This window comes from Seriola dumerili, unplaced genomic scaffold (genome assembly GCF_002260705.1).
Source record: "Seriola dumerili isolate Sdu_G_001 unplaced genomic scaffold, Sdu_1.0 BDQW01000078.1, whole genome shotgun sequence".
NCBI classification, from domain to species: Eukaryota; Metazoa; Chordata; class Actinopteri; order Carangiformes; family Carangidae; genus Seriola; species Seriola dumerili.
The window spans coordinates 2,693,856-2,712,606 of record NW_019174333.1 but is presented as its reverse complement, the minus strand read 5'-3'; the positions used below and the strand labels follow the sequence as shown (position 1 = coordinate 2,712,606).

Below are 18,751 nucleotides of genomic sequence, written 5' to 3'. Positions count from 1 at the left end.
GAGGTTGTGTTAGACTTTCTCATTGTCCGTCATTTTGACGGAGAGGGTTGTAAAAATTCCATCATAATCTATTACCTGCCATTTTAATTTTAATTTTTTATGATAATGAGACAGAGCCTATGTAATAGCGTTTACTTTTCAAACACAACTTGATTTAGATTCAGATTCATTTTGTTATAAGAAAGAAACTTGAATTGCAGTCAGGGGGTACAGACTAAAAACAAATAAACGACACAACAAAACACAACACACTATAAAGTGAGGGAGATTATGATTGAAGGAGGTTATGCAGTTATGAGGGTGTGGAGAGATGGATGAAGAGACGCTGAGTGTGCAGAGAGTTTTTGAACTAAATTGAGCTGTTGTATCCTGAACTCAAACCTTCCTCCCTTGATTGAAACTGGGTGCAGGCGTCAGGAGAGACTGCTCCAGAGGCGACTGTCATCAGGTTCTGGGTCTTTGCCTCAGACAGATGACTTCTCATGGCCGTTTCAATTCTGCTCTGAAGACTGACCACACTCTCTATTGCCACAATGGAGACATGAACTATCAGCATCACTTCAGCCACAGGGAAGTGATCAGAGGTCCTCAGGTCTGTCTGAACGTGGGATCTCCTGATCCTGCAAACACTCGCTTCACCAGGAGGAAATCCTGCAGCATGTGCTCCTTCTGCAACATATCTTTTTTTTTCTTCATACTTGGCTTGACATTTCAGCTAGTTGTTGAGCTGTCACTCTCTCCACAGCTTTATCCAGAGGAAAAGCTCCACATTGCACTTTCAGTTCAGCAGCAAACAGAAGACGGATACAGTCAGAGAGCGGGTGGCAATATTTGCCACGTGGATAGAAACAAACGTAGATAAATGATAATGTTGCTCTGTAACAGCTGGGTGTGTAAATAAGCAGCTTTTGCTAACAAGCTCGGCATATAAACCTAATATGATTTTAAAGTTGTGTTGGCAGCACCTGCCAGGTAAATGGTAAATGATCATAAGTGTAGATCATTTACCAGTGTGTTTCTAGTATTAGTCTTCTAAGCCACACGGGGGCGGGGCAAGCTGGGGTTCAGTCTCTCGCCAAGGGAAAACGTCGACACTCGGGCTGGTGGAGCCGGGAATCAAACTGTCAACCCTCTGATAAGTGGACGATCTGCAACAAACCCAGACGAACACACGATCAGTGCTGCTCACATTGCTGCTGCTTCTCTACACACAGTATATCTGCTGGTGGTTTCCTCTCTGTTCTCAGTGACTCTGCCTCTCTTCTCTCTCTCCACCCCTCAGCTCTGTCATCTGGAACACAGCATTATGTAACAGTATTATTTATTTTTTTCAAGTTGTGCTGACAACACAGACTGGCCATGCTGGATTAGGCCACACCACACAGAGTTCTCCTGCTGTTGATGTCTGCCTTTTGCTTTGTGTAGCGGCATTCAATTCCAGTTCATGGTATCTTAAACACAATGTGTTTGAAGGAAATTCTGCGTTCAAATTCACTGACAACTGTTTTGTTGCTGTGTGCCACTGGCAGTGCATCTCATAGATGTGTTCAGGAGGACAATCACAATGAGAAATAACTAAAGCTTTGTTTCCTTCACACTTTTGAGGGTTTTAAGGGTTTTTTTTTCTTTTTTTTCAGAAAAGTTGACAAAACACACTTGTTAATGTTCTGTGCTTTCACTGACGTCATGTGAATAAAGGGTTTTCTCCACTGGTGATATCATTCCAATTTAACATGGTGACAGATTTCCAGCATCTGATTAGTGTTGGGATGGTGATTTTCACATCCAATCTTAACAGCTGTTGTGGTATTTAATTGATGGTGACGAAGGCGCCTGATACACACATGACATGAGTTTTCATCTCTTTTTTTAAACTGCGGCCATTGTCTCTCCTCTCTGTCCACTTCAGCCATGGTGTCCACCCCCGATAACAAATCCACTCGTCCGGTCAGCGCCCCCGTTATGTCACCGGTGTCTCCTGGGGAGGCATCCCCATCGCCACTGCTGCCCACCCTGCCTCGCTCTGACCACCATGACGGCTGCACACCTAAAGGTCACCGCTCTGCAGACAGGAAGGCAGAGGTAAAGAAGGAGAGTCAGCCAGCTGAGTACGGCAAGAGCCACAGCCCCAGACCAGACGCCACTCCAGAAATCAAGGTAGTGACACGCTCCCTCCCCTCACCATGTGTTTAACGTGCCATCGAGCCGTCACTCTGTTCATTAATACCAGTGCTGAGGAAAAGGACGTTCTACCAAAGGTTTCAAGGTTTAGTTTTAGCTCCATGTGGAAGCAGGAATGTTTTGTGGAACTGATCCTGATGTGTGAGCTTTGTCTGTGCTACCAGACAGTGGCCAGGAGAGAGCGGAGGCACTCCCCCTCCGTGACCACCGCCAATGGAGAAAGAGAGAAAAAGAGCCAGGTTTGTTTGCTTGATGCATGATCAGACTGAAGCAGTGTTGAGACCAGCTCAACCAGTAACTACACCAGTAACTAGACACTGAGATTTACATAATGAAATAATTATAGGCACGTATGTATGTGGGCTCCAAAAGTCTGAGACCACATTGAAACTCTAAGTAAATCTGGGGTGTTGACCGATTTAACTCCTTTGTACCAAAGGTCAGATTTCCTTGAGTTGTATCTCTTCCATTGGAGCATGTGCTCACTTCCTTTACTTCAAGTGTTCACCTGTTGTAAGTAAGTAAGGCTGTGCCTCTAGTTTCCAGCAGGTCATCGCTCACTAAGCAGCATTGTGATGGTGGGAAAAATTCTTAGTAAAGAAGGGCTTCCTCGGTGTCAGACCATGGCTGGACTAAAGGGGGCTCAGAAATATCAGCATTTCAGAGTGAATGGCTTGAGAAATAGTCCCATTTACTGATGAAGCACAGTGTGAGACGTTTGACAGTAACAGAAGGGTGGATGTAAGGAGATGAATAGGAGAGAGAATGATACAGTGAAACGTGGTGTGGGGAATATTCAGGTCTGCAGGGGTTTGGACACCTGACCAAGGAGAAGTACCGCTCCATCCTTTAGAGGATGGAGCTGTTTCAACTTTGTGGAGGAGGATTGATGCTGCAGCAGGATCAGGAGCCAAACCCCCACACCCCACATGTCAGAGCTCTGCAAGAACCACATGAAGAGCAGAGAACAACAATGAGTCCTGACTGTCCTGGACCTGACCTGAACCATTTATTGTGGAGCACTGTCAGATCTTGCTGGGAGACCCTGGGTCATCGGGTTTTATCCCTGCAGCTGGAGTGCAGACTGCCATTAAAGCAGAAGGGGGGCTAAGCAAATACTAAGATGTTGTGAAAGATTCAACTCAACTTGTTAAAGCTGATATTTTCATTTATAATCAGAAAATGCTACATTTAAAACAAACGCAAAATAGAAGCATCTTTGCTAGTAGTCTCAGACTCTTGGTCCCATATACATAAACACACATGGTGCAGTCATTATAGCTCATAGTTTTTCACTATGCCTTTCTCAGAATTTACAGTACACACCTGAATATACAGTAACTGTGTCTTTTCTTTGATGGGGGAGCAGCACTCTCCTCAGGACAAAACAAAGACGGAGGTGGTGCGAGTGAGGAAGGTTAGCATGCTCCTGAGCCGGCGGTCCACCGTCATCCATGCATCAGTTACACATCATGAGACTTTTCATTTGCTTTTCTGTTTATCACTGCACAGACACCGAGCGCTCTGATGGAGGGACTGCTCTGTGGTTTCTGTTCATCTTTCTGTGAAGGCTTGTTCACGCACGACCACTTGCTCTCCGGTCGCTGTTATTCCCTGCAGCTCTTTGTTAAAAAATATGTTGCATTGTGTGGAACGTGGTTTCTCCTTCTCCAGAAGCAAAGATACAGTTATACTGGTTCACAGGATAACGTTTGTCAGAGGGAGGATACACATTCTCACATGTGTTCGTTTTAGTTCAGGAAAAACCCCTTTACAGTCGGTCCCTCCAGGATTTTGCAGTGGCTTTGTTTAAAGTGTGGCAATAATAATAATAATAATAATAATAAAGAATAAAGATCTGCAGTAGGGCACTATATGAGACTGGTCACCTTATCGTGCAGTATAGTGATGGGCTAGCAGTTTTCTCTACATTTAATTTCATAAATTGCTGTTGTGTCAATAATATCGATTGTATATGTAACAGATGTTTATTTATCTGCATCCAAGCCAAATGAAGTCATGGTGGCAGCGGACACAGAGCAAACATCACAAATCTGTATATTAGTAGACCGTCTGTTTGAAATATAAATCCTTAATAGAAATACAATCCAATCTAGATAATTAACCCTTAAAATTAGACATTTGAAAAATAAACTTTCTCTCTTTTTAGAGCAGCACCTTGTGTGTGTGGACAGCTGACCCACACACGACAGCATGGCATCATCATGATATGAAAGGCAGTGGTAATTATCTGTCGTAGTATTTCTAATCTTTGTAATGTTCTGTGCATGGAGTAGCAGTTAATGCTCTCCCGTCGTCTCATTGAGTTTAATCTGACAGTCAGACTCTCCATGTAAAGCAGGACATCCAGACGTTAGACACAAACACAAAACCTCTGGACGTAAAACAGCAGCTGGACCGTGAGGAAAAATAAAAACATGCACATCCACCTGATCTAGTTTACTCTGGAAATATAACAATAACTTACACGATCCTAATAAAATCTTTACTTTTGTACATAAAATTGGGAACTTTATTCTCATAACGTTCTCAAAATACTTTATTCTAGAGATCTCTGGTTTTTTAACAGTGGTGTCATGTTAGGGCGACACCACACCCTGATACACATATTGTTCTGCTTAACACAACACAGTGGTGCGTTCATCAGCTGGTAGTCAGATGTTTCCCTCAGGACTTGCTCATATTGGACTGAACGTCCACCAGCTGACCGGAGACATGACCCCAGCTGAAGGATAACGTCTCTCTGTAACTGCTGGATGTGTGAATAAGAGACTGTTTGGGTCATGATGTCAACGTTGTGTTCACAAATTGAATCTTGCAGATATTTATTGGCTGATAATCTGAGTCGTACTATTATACTGGCCGCAGCCAATCACATTACTCTGGTGACTAGCTGTAGGTGATGGTGTATTCGTGGATGGCGAATGAAAACTTTAGTCTGCAGCAATCCAGGCTGTTGTAGTTGTATCACTAGGCTTGGCTGATATTCAGTAATATCTAATATTGCGATGTTTCTCTCCATATGTGATATTTTTCACTATATTTTTTTGCACAGGCTTTGAACTGCTATTTTGTGGCAGCATTGCTCATACCTGAAACATAAAATGCCACAATCAGCATGAATCAGAAGCTGCAGAGATTTAATCAACTGAGCGATTTATCAACGTTCCTGCTTTAAAGACAATAAACATGACGTTTTTATGCTGATTTAAACGCCTCTACTGGCTGGTTAATTAAAATGGTTTATTTACATTTTAAGCATTATTGTATCATTGCTGCTCATTTGCTTTGCTCAGCACAAAGTCTAAGACACAGTTTCCACCAACAACTCACTTTGCACTGCCTCATTTGAATGAACCTCCACCTGTTCACACCTCTCCTAACACCTGTGCACCAGACGCACCGTACCCTGACACACGTACCACAGAGATGTGCAAAGCAAATGTCAAGGTCAGGAAATTAGGCTTTTACCTTAAACATGAAATACAATAATATAATGTATGGCTGGACTGTATCGAGATATTACATGTCATATCAACCAAGCTCTGATCGCTTTACTTTGTCCACACACCTACTTTAAATTTATGTGCTGCCAGTACGAGAGTCAGGGACGCATTAAGTTGAACACTGGGTGGTTGAAACTAAAAACGGGTAGGTCACATACAGGAATGTCATCAGATACAGGCTCACTTAATCTCTTTAGAAATTTGATCGACATTTGACGATTTTCCATCGAGACAGAAGAAGCTGAAATAATGAAAATAGTCAGAAGTGAATGTGTTTTTTTTCAAATATGCAAATTCCTGAAGTGACTCTTCCAGCAGACGCACACTGATGCTCCTCCCCTGCACACTGCACTGCACTGCAGCAGCCTCTGCATGCACAGCATGTAACCTCCACAACCAGCAGCGAGTGTGTATCTGCCTGGCTTCTCATACACACAACTGTGTGTGTGGTGTGTGTGTGTGTGTGTGTGTGTGTGTCGTGTGTGTGTGTGTGTTGTTGCGTGTTGTGGTGTGGTGTGTGTGTGTGTGTGTGTGCGTGTGTGTGTGTGTGTGGCTGAATTCTGAATTCAGTCCCCTGCTGAGCTGGGCACCCTAAGAGCTGCAACCCCATAGTGCTTTTATTTTTCTGTGATTCTTGTCATCGTCACTGCTGCTCACTGCAAATCAAATATTAAAATGTTTGAATCAGTTCTGCTTTATTTCCAACCAGCTCTTTCCTCTCTCCTAATCTCCCACAGAAAAGAGCTAAGAAACTTGAGGGTGAAACTATTTATATCAGACATAGCAATTTAATGTTGGAGGTTTGTATCTTCAGTCTTCAGATATCTGTTCTGGCTGTTTGCCATCATGTTTTTCTTCCTGCATGGAGTTTGTGTTGATTTTCTTTTTGCTTTGACTCCTCATTTTCTCTTCATTTCTTGCCTTGTTTTCAGCTTAACCCTAAAGGCTTGGCATGCACTATTTTCCTCTCTGATTCTCATGCAAGTAGCTTCACTTCACTCTGACATTGTCTTTGTCATTTTATATTTTCATTGTCTGAAATATATGATTGGGAAAGGTCTCTTTTTTTAGGTTAATGTTTAAAGTGGTTCTGCAGATTGGCCTTTGGTGCTGAAACAAACAACAAATAAGTGAAGTTGTGAGATATAAGCTCAGTTACATTTGCAGTTAAAGTCAAAGATATACCTATACCAACCGATACTAGTGTATGCCTATTTCCAATGATGTAAAGATGTACAGTAACAGTACAGTACAGTAAAAGATAGTAGTACGGACCTGGGGCTGTATTTCAACCCCACGTCTTCAAGCACACCTGCTACATTGGTTCATGTAGGTGCAGCAGCACGAAGTGTACAAATGCTGGATGAGGTGGAAGATAAATCAGAGTGTGGTGATTATTAAATTCACTCTTAGCCAGTCACATCACTGGTCTCATTGCTCTGGAATAGCTGTGGCCTAAATACTCCTGTATCTTACTTCATAAATGCTCACACCAGATGTGACACCACAGCAATCCCATTCGATCAACCCGACAGCGCCCACTGAAACATCATAATACCAAGTGTCTAGTGTGTAGTATTGTACGTATTGTATAATCTGTAGGAGCCTGGTGTCATTTGCACGATTTAATAAAAGTAAACCCGGTGGTCAGCTGTGTAATGGCACTGCACTCTGGTATCGCTCCAATCAGAGGCTGTAGATTCAACATCATCCTGCTGCTTCAGTCGGCTGCAGAGATTTAATCATCTGAGTGATTTAATTAACTGAGTGATTTAATCAACTGAGTGATTTATCAATGTTCCAATAAACATGAAGTTTTTATGCTGATTTAAACGCCTCTACTGGCTGGTTAATTAAAATGGTTTATTTACATTTTAAGCATTATTGTATCATTGCTGCTCATTTGCTTTGCTCAGCACAAAGTCTAAGACACAGTTTCCACCAACAACTCGCTTTGCGCAGCTTCATTTGAATCAACCGCCACCTGTCCATGCTTCTCCTAACACCTGTGCACCAAACACACTGCACCCTGACACACGTACCACAGAGATGTGCAAAGGTCAGGAAATTACCAAACAGTCACAGTGCAGCTTGTGCTGCTGGATCGTGTAAGAATAATATTTAAAGGGTTATTTAGCCAGACAGATGTCCTCTGCACAGCTGTTTTTACAGGCTAAGTTGTAGCTACTCCTTATGACTAGTAAGCTGATCATTGTGTGTTGAGTTGGTGGAGTGCCCCCTTGTCTCCTCCTGCTTTTATTTGTTGTCAATTCAGATGTCAATAGCTTTATGGATAAACCACAAACTATTAGATGTAGCTGAAGACCTTTTCCTGTTCTCCATTTTCACATGAGTGTGAGTGAAACCCTGACCTTGACCTGACCTTAACAAAAACTGACTGTAACCAAAAGCAAAATAATCTCAACTAGGGCAATGTAAAGGAAGGGCTGTGTTTAGGTTCTGTGTACCAGCCACTGAGTAGTTTCAGGACCTAGTCTGCTATTTTGCCACATGGTTCTTAGACCCCTTCCCCAGCAGACAGTTTGTCAAAGCTGGAAGAGCACAGGTGTAAATGTTAACATTTACAATGCTAATCCCAGTAAACCATGACATAAGATGTGTCCCAATCCAGGGGCTGCATCCTTTGAACGTGGTCTTCTAAATTGTGGTTCTCCGTGGCCGTTAAAGACCATGAAGGCCAAACTGAAATGAGATGATCAGGCCCACAGAGGATTTCCAATTTGCGTCACCAGCTGTGCCCGCAGCTCCTGTTGCCTAGCAACCTTGACAACATGTAACTTTTTTTACACAGAAACTTGAGATTTTAAGTTCCTTGGTTTTAACAGTTGTACCAGATTCACGTGTTGGATGCTTCGTGACCCAGGGACAGAAGTGCACATTTGAAGGAACCTTTGAAATGAGACCGTCTAGTTGCACCGCTGTGATTCAATCGGTTTTTTAAAGCAGCCCCCGAATTGGGACACAGCTAATGAGTGAACCAAAGGAATGCAGCCATCATCAATGTTTTTAATTCCACTTGTGCTTTTCCTGCTGAAGAAAAGTCAGAATGGCTGCTGTGAGAAGGCTCTATCGACCAAGACTCCTTTGTTCTTTCCCAGTCATGTATGTCTCAGTTATGTCAATAACTCTGCTGCTGTTCTTCTCATCAGTTAGACCTCCACTCTCTTTTCATGTGATTCATTCACTACATGGACCTAAAACCTTGCAGTGCTCGTGCTGTGTTTACTGTCTGTGTGTGACTCTGTGTTTCTGTTGCCCTGATTACGGTCACCACTGTGCCATGTGACATCCTGTGCGCTGAGTTTATATCATTTCAGAAGAGAGAGACCACAGACAGATTGATAACACTCGTACTGGTAAATTCCCCCCATTAAAGCTGCACAAAGATTAAATGTACTGTAAAAGGGGTCACTCATAGATTAGCAGTCTCTGCAGTTTATAGGTTTGTTTCTACTGGGTACAAATACAGTCTGTAAATTCTGTGACATGTCTCCCCCCCTTTAGTTCATCTTCTGCTCTTTTCTGTGAATCAGCCTGTCACCTGTTCAGCCTGACAACAGTCATTTAAATATGCAGTAGTTCGTGGCCACTGTTACATGGCTGTTTATAATTAAAACAACAGTTGGATATTTGGGGAAACAGGTGGTCAACTACCAAACCCTGAAGACCTGACCCTAACCTTAACCCTTATCACTCTAACCCTCTAACCCCTATACCCTCTAACCCTAACCCTCAAACCCCCTAACCCTCTAACCCCTAACCCTTTAACCCCTATACCCTCTAATCCTAACCCTCAAACCCTAACCCTCTAACCCCTATACCCTCTAATCCTAACCCTCAAACCCTAACCCTCTAACCCCTATACCCTCTAATCCTAACCCTCAAACCCTAACCCTCTAACCCCTATACCCTCTAACCCTAACCCTCAAACCCCCTAACCCTCTAACCCCTATACCCTCTAACCCCTAACCCTTTAACCCCTATACCCTCTAATCCTAACCCTCAAACCCTAACCCTCTAACCCCTATACCCTCTAATCCTAACCCTCAAAGCCCTAACCCTCTAACCCCTAACCTTAACCCTCCAGCCCTTAACCCTAACCCTCTCCTGTATCTCCAGGATCTTCAGGACATGTTTAGCTTAGCCCTCCAACTTAAACTGCAGGCAGAGCATTAAATCATTGTTTACCTGTTTGATCACTGAGGAAAGCTCAAGAATACATTTCTGTTTATGATTCCATGAGCAAAAAAAGAGGATGTCTATACTGCAAACTTCCTAAAACTTAATGATGCAATGTTTTGACCTTCAGGGTCTTTGTCAGGTCAACATCCTAGAACGTAAATAAAGATGGACGTACCCTCTGTGACGTCAGCCACAGGTTTTGGAAGAGAGGTTTTGAAGCTAAGAGTGAGCTGCTTCACCATTGCCATCTGACTCCACTCCTAACTCACTGCTCATACAAAAATGGTCAAAGAGGTGGGGCGTGTCTGAAGCTAGGACTTCGGTGCATACCGGTTTGTGACAAGCATATGCTTATCCACCTGTCATTCAAAGAGGCCACGCCCTCAATTATATATAACTTTAAGTCTTAATAAAATGTAAACAGGTGAGTTATATAAAAATTCACCCCTGTATAGTTGTCATGTAGGAGGAGACTACAGAGACCAAAACCGTTTATTTCTGCTGTAAAGTTGGACATTTTAACATGGGAGTCTATGGGGATTGACTCACTGTTGGAGCCAGACTCTAGTGGTCATTAGAGGAACTGCAGTTTTTGTCTTTTCAGCGTTGGCTTCGTTTTTCAGCCCCAGAGGTTGATGCTTGGTCAACATCCATGTGAATAAAAAACAGACTGTCAGATCCCAGACAAATTATTTTGAATTTATGACAAAGGCCCCAGCCCAAACAGTATAGATGTAGACATTCAACTTCACCTCAGACACAGCACACTTCATTTCTTTCACTTTCTTTCTTAATTTACTGAATTTGTTGGGATCTTGCCATATTCAGTGTGCAGACTACCTTTACTTTTGTTTAGTATGCTGCCTTTTTCCTGCACCTTGACTGAACTCAGGTTGGATGTGCACCGTCCATCACCATATGCAGAGTATTAGAGTTTTAACATCTCTCAGAGGCAATGATGAAAGCCATAATCTGTGCACCTTATTAGCAACCAGTATCAGGAGTAATCCTCAGCACCTAATTTCTCTTATCATGACCCACATGAGAGAGATATAGAGAAGGCTGTAAACCCCAAATCTCAGTGGCTGAAATATGAATCACAGATGACAGCAGACAGATGCTGACTCCTCCCTTTGCAGTCTGGTGTCTGAAAAATATCTTGTTTCATGACCTCAGCGTGTCATTGGGAAAGTACATGAAATAACACAAGGCCACACTGCATATTAAAGAATACTTTGTCAGCAGATTGAAAGAATAGCAGGTTGTTCTTCCAGCTTCTTTTTCCAATCTCTTTATTTTTTAGCTATTTATCTCCTTTCATCGTATAAATCTTTACTTTCTACATGGTGACATGTTCTTTTCACTCCTCCTTTCTTTCACATATTGATTCATTTTCTATCATCCTGTTTTCTCTCATGTTGTCACTCTATCCCTCCTCTTTCTCTTCCTATTCTGACTTTTACATTCTTGTTGAAGGACGTGGATAAGACCCAGACTGAGATCATGCGTCACCACACTAGCATCAGCGAGCTGAAGAGGAGCTTCATGGAGTCGGTACCGGAGCCTCGGCCCAGTGAGTGGGACAAGCGTCTTTCCACCAACTCGCCGTTCCGCACGGCGAGCATCAACGGGCAGCTCCAACCAGCGGTGAGTCCAGCAGCCTGAGGAGAGAATACACAATAGTCCATTATTGTTGTAGATATAATCCATCCACAGTGTTAGATCATCCACATGCACCATGTCAGTTAAGTTATGTGATGTAGCTATGCTAGCATATTCTCCGGGTTCCAGTCTGAGATATTCTAAGCTAGGCTAAACACATCTCTGTCCTATCTATGTGCTGGACGCACAGAGGTGAAGCTGATTCCTCTCATCTGACTCTAGGTGACATGTTCAGACTGTTCCTTTAAACCATAGCACTTTGTATGCTACCTAGCTAACTTTCATTTGTTAAAGTCCAACAACAAATTCAGTCAAGACAGTTTTATTCTTATGGCCCAAAATGCCTTTTTTCATGGAAGACAATTTGACCTGTTGGTGTAAATAATCACATGAATGTTGGCTGAATTCCAATTAGCTGCTTCAGCTTTATTGGGCACTTGAACAGAGTAAAGCGTTGTTAATGTCATTAGTAAGATGTTAATGTTAGTAGTAATTAGAACAAGGCTTTTCCTACCATGACCAGTCAAAATGTCTGCTGTGAAAAAGGGCGTCATTTGAACAGATGTTGACATCTGACCAGGTGTGTATGTGTCTACAGATGTTTGAGAACAGGCACTATGTGACCAATATTGAATATTCTAGAATCTAAATCTAGATATTGACACAGGGTGCTTCTATTAGACTTAATTTGTGTTGTACTAGTGCATAAAGACAATTGCACTATTGTCTTCAGTTGTATATTACCACTACTTTTAAATAAAATGTACACACCTGCATGGAGGATTATAATGGGCAAGACATACATATGCACAGTACTGAACATATTATAAACATATTGTTGTTGAACATGAAGAGTACAACAGATGACCACAGTGTAGTTCATCATCCAGAACTGTTCACTGATCTTCCATTAGGTGGTGCTGTTGGCTCTCTCCATATCATTTCACTGCTTTAGCATGACTAGAACTGCAGTCACAGAGGGACTAGACTTCAGGAGTTTTTTCATATTTGCCAATGTGAAAATGGCGTGTCTGTGTGTGTGTGTGTGTGTGTGTGTGTGTGTGTGTGTGTGCGCACACGCAGGGGAGGATGTCCCCAGTTGTACCTGCACACAGAGTAGTTGGTGGCGTGTCTGAGGTAAAGGTGCTCTGATCTAATGCTTTCTGGCCTCGGCTGCAGAAGGTCAACACTGTCCAGTGTTTTCCTCATGAGCAATGTAAAGAATGGCTCCTGGAGGCTGTGGCCATGGCCCACTGTTAACAAGCATCAACAGACTGTGCTCAGCTGCAGCAATAAAGGGTTCAGTATGCTTCAAACCAACTAGTTTGTAGAAGTGTTGCCTGAGCATGTCTGAAGGCAGAGGTGGTAATACTTGTTCTAAACACTGTGTATCAAATTGGATACTTCAAGTCAGTACACTCACATGTAGTACACAGTATACTCACTGGCGTAGTGTGCTGTTGTGCACTCTCCGGAATTGATGATAGCAACATCTGACCATGATTGTCACCTGCCTTCCAGCTGCTTTGCTCACTTGACTTTAAATGAACGTTTTACTTTCCTGTGTGTGCCTCTTGTGTCATGTCACATGGAAATTAAGCCTCCACTGACGTCCTCCTTCCTCTGTGGCCATTTTCACAAGTTTGAGAATACGTTGGTGCCCCCCCCCCCTTCCAACCCCTTTCTGCTACGTAGCCAAGATGGCGACCGTTAAAGGTGCGAAGTGCACCATCCAGGTACTTGTCAGTGTGAACGCACTCAAAATAGCAAGTGTGAGTGTGGAAGTACGTGAATTGAGACACAGAATTGAGAGTGTAGGGCTGGCCTTCACAGAGAGGGACCAGACTTGATGCAGTGTACGAATGGGGACAAGGGGATTCGTGGTGCTGTACTTGACAAAACCGACACATCATGCAAACTTCACTGCATCTCACCTCCACACACCTGTCCAGTTGCTTTGTGAAGTTGGTTTTGGAAAAGTTACAGATACTGTTAGATGCCGGGTCCCTGGAAGGAAGTCGGATAAGTGTGGGGGGGAATAGGTTTCTGTCAACCACTGCGTTTGAAGCATACTGGCACCTTTTGTAGGTGCCTTGTCCTAGATCCCACCCCCTTTAACCCTAAGCTCTCACCCCTTACCGCTGCCTTTGCTCTGTGAATGGCTACTGCAAGCTTTGCCATCCTGCTTGATGTGCCAATCAGTCGCATGGCCAGGTTAATCCTGATAATGTATTTGCATGAGACTCTTGTGCCTGATATGATCGGTGAAAGACTGAAGAGCAAAAGAACACAAGAAAATAAGTTAAAGAACAATGATCAGTAGTCAGAGGACTGACCCCCCCTCCCCCAATCTGTCTCACCCTCCAATCCTCTTCCCTGTATCTAATCCTACCTGGATGTCTTTATTTGTTTTTCTGTGTCTCTGTCTTGTATCTCTGCCACGTCTGTCCTCCTCTCCTTTCACTTCCTCTTTGAAGTCTGGGCCTGTTCGGACCCCGGTAAAAACCCCACCAGTTCCATCCTCTCCCCCACAGCCTCCACCATCCTTTCGTTCAGACAATGAGACTGAAGGTCAGAGAGGATCTCAGTTCTCTGACCTGCCCATGTCCCCCCCCGGCTCTCAGCTCTCCTCCTCTCACAACTTGAAGACTCAGTTTCTATCTCAGCCATGAGATCCTGCACAATAATGACATCTCCTTTTTTAATACTCAACAATCCAGCCATAATGGCACTTTTTTTTGCTGAAAGCTTGAGGCACAATCTTGGTAATTTCATATTATTGCTGAATGCTTGGAATTATGATGACACATGAGATGAAAAAATAGAAATAGTATCCATTGCATCACCATCCACCAGTTAAAAACTCAGATTCTCCCTGAGCTGTTAGATTCCTGCAGGCTAGACACAGACCTCACCCTGTGTGCAATACTACATCCCCATCAGCTCCACTGAGTGCAGAGCAGAAATACCTTCAAAAGTTCCTCCAGAGTCATCTGAGATGCCAAGATAATTGACAGACTGTTGGTGCATTGTAAAAAATGCAGATGACATTATAGTTTTGTTAATACCAGCTAGCTTCCTGGTGTTTCTTCCATCCTGTTGGCATTCAGACAACTTTGCACTGCCAAAACAGTTTGCACCAGCATTTTAGCTGTGAGAGATAGCCGGTCCAACTCTGCTCTTCCCCTCTTCCCCTCCTTCCTTCCTTCTCCCTCTGCCACCACTGCTATGTCAAAAGGTGCCGCCTGATTTGACCACCTCTCTGTCCCTGCCATCCTTTTACAAACTGCACGATCTTTCAGTGACTGTCTTTCTGTCACAGTAACTCAGCTCATGCTCATTCTCACAATGTTTAAATGAACGTTTGATATCCTTTGAATAAATCAGCATTGACTGTCCTCTTCCTCCTTTAGCTGAGCTACTGTTGCCCAACACAGTGGAGACCAATCATGGTCAAATGAATTCAAACAGCATCAGTGTCAGTAATTCCCTACCCCCCCCTAGTTACTGTTGCTATGCCCATTAAGCTTTCCATTCTAGCACTGTGCGCAGTTCATACTAGCTGTGTCCCAATTCAGAGGCTGCATCTGAAGACTGATCGTGTCACATCAGTGCAACTAGCCTCATTTTGGTTGAGCCTCCGCCGACCTGCGTCCCTGAATTGGGATCTGCCACCTTCTTGATTTCACACACAGGCAGACCAAAGTAGGCGTTTCATCTTTAGTCAGTGACCTTAGATGTTTCCAGCTAAACTATGGCTACCTGATTTGAAAACTCCATCTGCAGGAGACCTTTTAAATGTTTTTGGCTGACTCAAGAATGTCAAATGAAAATCAAAATGAGAACCCAGTAAAAGGGTCTTAATTGTGCATTTGATGGCTACATAGACAATGTCATGCTAAGTCAAAGCTGCATGTCTTAAGCCAGCATCCTCACCAGTTGATAATCTATGTAGAGGTCATGGAAGTGAAAGAGCTCTGGTGCTATAGTACAGAGAGAAAAAACATTTCACCAACATATAAACAAACAATTTCACTTTTCAATTTTACTTCAAATTCTGATATCCTAGCAACCAGGGCAGGCTCCCTCTCTTCTAACATCACCTGTAATGCCGTTTGATTAATTAATGATATGCAAACTCATGGCTATGGAAGTAATGCTTCATTAACACTCTAGGTGGTAAACTAATAATCAGTGCGTGCTGATGTTACTGTCTTTCCAAAGAGGATATAAACACACTGCTCTTTTGTTTTTAGCTTTGGAAAGGCAGCGATGAAGAAACCCTCTATACTCTTTAGATGCCGAGTATTTCTCTTACTAGTGCCCTTGCTTCCCACTTCTATCATGTGAGCAAATCCAAATCAGAGCTGCTTTGTCTACAGTTGCTTATCCATGACTGGCTCTTTGAGGTAAGGCGTTAGGAAATGGTAAATGCTTCATTGTACCCATACAGCTGGGTGACCCACGTAGTGATGCTGTTATCCTTCAGTAAGGCTGTGATCACACACACAATCGGTCTCCATGCAACTGTTTGTTGGTTGCAGCTTTGCTTTAATCTGCCTGCGCAGAGCAGTGCCTTGCAGCTTCATTCAAATTAACCCACCACACTGATACGTTTCCATCCAGATGAGCATTTTAGCTCCATATCGGAAATGATCTCCGTCTATGCTAACGCACCTTAAAAGGCATATCACATGATCGCTCACGTACACAAACAGGAAGCAGATTTTCTACTCTGCAGTTGGTTGCTTACTTGCAAAAAATACAACGAATGTGGAACAACAATGGCAAAAAACAAGACCGGAGATTTCTTCGCTTGGAGTGGTGACAAGGTGGAACTATTCATATAGTATAAGCGGTCGTTGCAGAGCATAACATAGATTGGGAATGGCAAAGCAAATACAGCAACATGTTAGAGCATTATCCATCGTGGATACATTGTGGATACAACAATCAGGAAATGAACATAGGTGTCTGTGTCATTGTTTCAAAAGTCTTTTTCCACCCATCCAGACTAAAACACAAAGTTTTCAAACTAAAACACAAGAGTTTTCAAACTAAAAGGCGGCCAACAGTGTTTCAAAAGTTTTTGTTTCATGGGGCATGTATTAATGTGGATGTAGCATGTAGCCTACATGCTTCCAGCTAACTATCTCATCTGCCCACTACTAAACCACAGCTCATATCCTGTGTAACAACCAGAGCTGGCTACTTAACTGGCTAATACAGCAACAGAATGTCTCTGCCAAAATGCTCCAGCTAACCTTGAAATTTCTGTTGCAGGATTATTTCTTATACAAACATGGCATCAGTGTACCAAAGCCAACAGAAGGAATTGTGCAAAAATTCATGACATGAGGTTTGATCACAGGTTAAAATCCTGAGCTGAGCTGAACAGGTTAATTAGCGAGGCCTTGGAGTAGGGCAATATCACTATAAACGAAGTGTAACCAGTGAAGAAAAAGAAGGGTTCAGATGATCAGACAGGAAACAAACTACAGGGTCAGCCAATCTGTAGAGAAAACAAACATCATCTGTAATATGATTATCCAAAGTGTAAACAATCATAGTTCAGAGAGTGACTTCCTGGTCTTTTCAACTCTGACCTACCAGACTTGTGCACACATGGTTTAATACGCAATAAGGAATTATTTGCAACATTACTGGCTACGGGGCCAATTAAGGTTGATTAACGTTTTACCCCAGGTAACCAACTAACTCTGACTCCCATTTGGTTAGTTTAGGGTTAACCAGTCCTAGTCCCAGCCCAAACCTAACCCTCTTTGTTTTACTTGCAGAGAGAGTAGTTTAGATAATCTGGCATGTTAACAGCTGCTCATATTTCATACTTTGTTGTGCAGTGTTGCTGTGTTCCCACACCTTGGCAGTTACCTTGAGGAGCACGATGTTATAATAAATAGCTACAAAAGTATGACCCCAGGTGATAAAAACTAGTCTATCCTGAGTCAGTATCCTCTGCGCTTATTAAAGCAATAAGTCACCTCTGACAGAATTAGTAAGAACCAGATTTATCCTGTTTGATGTGACAGTGAGCCGCCCAGCATCTTCACCTCATCATAACTGGAGTATGAGCTTAGCCCAGTGATGATGTTTACAAGTGTCTCCACAAAGCTAACAGCTGGTGTAACTGTGTACTGTGAAGTGAATTGTCTGTACATGTTAACATTCTTCTGTCAGGCAATACCACAAACAGCTTTATTAAAAGTTGTGGGTGGCTGCACCCCCCTCACTAAATACCCTTCAGAGCCTCCCTTTCTTGTACCTTCCCTCCAGAATCACCGTCCTCCATTTCCTCATCCCTCTCTCCCCCTTCCCCGTTCTCCTGTCAGTTGACCATATCCCACTTCTCTGTTCATTGTTATCTGTCTCTCTTGGTCTGCTGCTGCTGAGCACAGCGAGGGAGGCAGTCTCTGTTCGGACACAAGGTAAGGGCATGTAGTTTGTCCCCAGTGCCAGGGGGGCCGCCGCCGCATAGACATGACTGTCTGCTGGAAGAAGATGAGGAGGACAGTGAGGTTGAGTGGGTTGATGATGATGATGAGGAGGAGGAGGAGGAAGAACAAGCTCATGGTCACACTCTGAGGGTGGCTATCAATATGCAAGATGAGGAGAGGAGCTCGGTTAACCCGTGCGAGCTAAACCCAGCCAGGCTCACGCCCTCCCGGATGTCTTTCTTCCTGTCAGGGCTGTTGGTGATGGCCCTCACCATGCTGTGGCTGGCCTTCATTTAAAAGACAGTTAAACAGAGAGATCCCTGAACATTTAATCCTGAAAGGGAGCCCCCACCATCCAGAGACTGCTTCATTCAAGAGCTGTTTTGTCCTTCTACCTTGAAGTCATAATTTCTACATGTTCTATACCTACAGTTATTCCTGTTACTTTCTTACATGCATCTTGTTTTAGCCACAAATGGCCAAACTCAAAAAGAAATTTTACTCTTTAAAGTGAGCTTATGTAACTTATGCTGAACTGAGGCCACAATTAGCCATTGACCCTTGCTGAGCTCCTCCCCTGCTTATTTAGTGTTGCCTGTCAACCTCTCTACAGTGATGAAGGTGGCAGATTTATTAGGGAAAATCCACAGCAAGTCTGTATCCTCTCAGTTTGAGGTAATGCAAATTCTTGTTTTTACCCTAATCGTTTTGCTGAGTGATATG

The 18,751-nt window shown here is 43.2% G+C and overlaps 1 protein-coding gene across 3 annotated transcripts in view; it reads left to right on the top strand.

The window, feature by feature from the left end:
- Positions 1–18,751, top strand: part of epb41 (erythrocyte membrane protein band 4.1) — a 60,419-nt gene that overhangs the window by 10,634 nt on the left and 31,034 nt on the right. For 2 of the 3 annotated variants that reach the window (XM_022744062.1, XM_022744061.1), the window contains exons 10-14: positions 1,910–2,157; positions 2,346–2,420; positions 3,551–3,598; positions 6,446–6,508; positions 11,388–11,558. In XM_022744062.1, coding sequence (XP_022599783.1) covers positions 1,910–2,157; positions 2,346–2,420; positions 3,551–3,598; positions 6,446–6,508; positions 11,388–11,558 — 605 coding nt within the window. The remainder of the gene's footprint in view (positions 1–1,909; positions 2,158–2,345; positions 2,421–3,550; positions 3,599–6,445; positions 6,509–11,387; positions 11,559–18,751) is intronic. The other variant, XM_022744063.1, reaches the window with a different exon arrangement.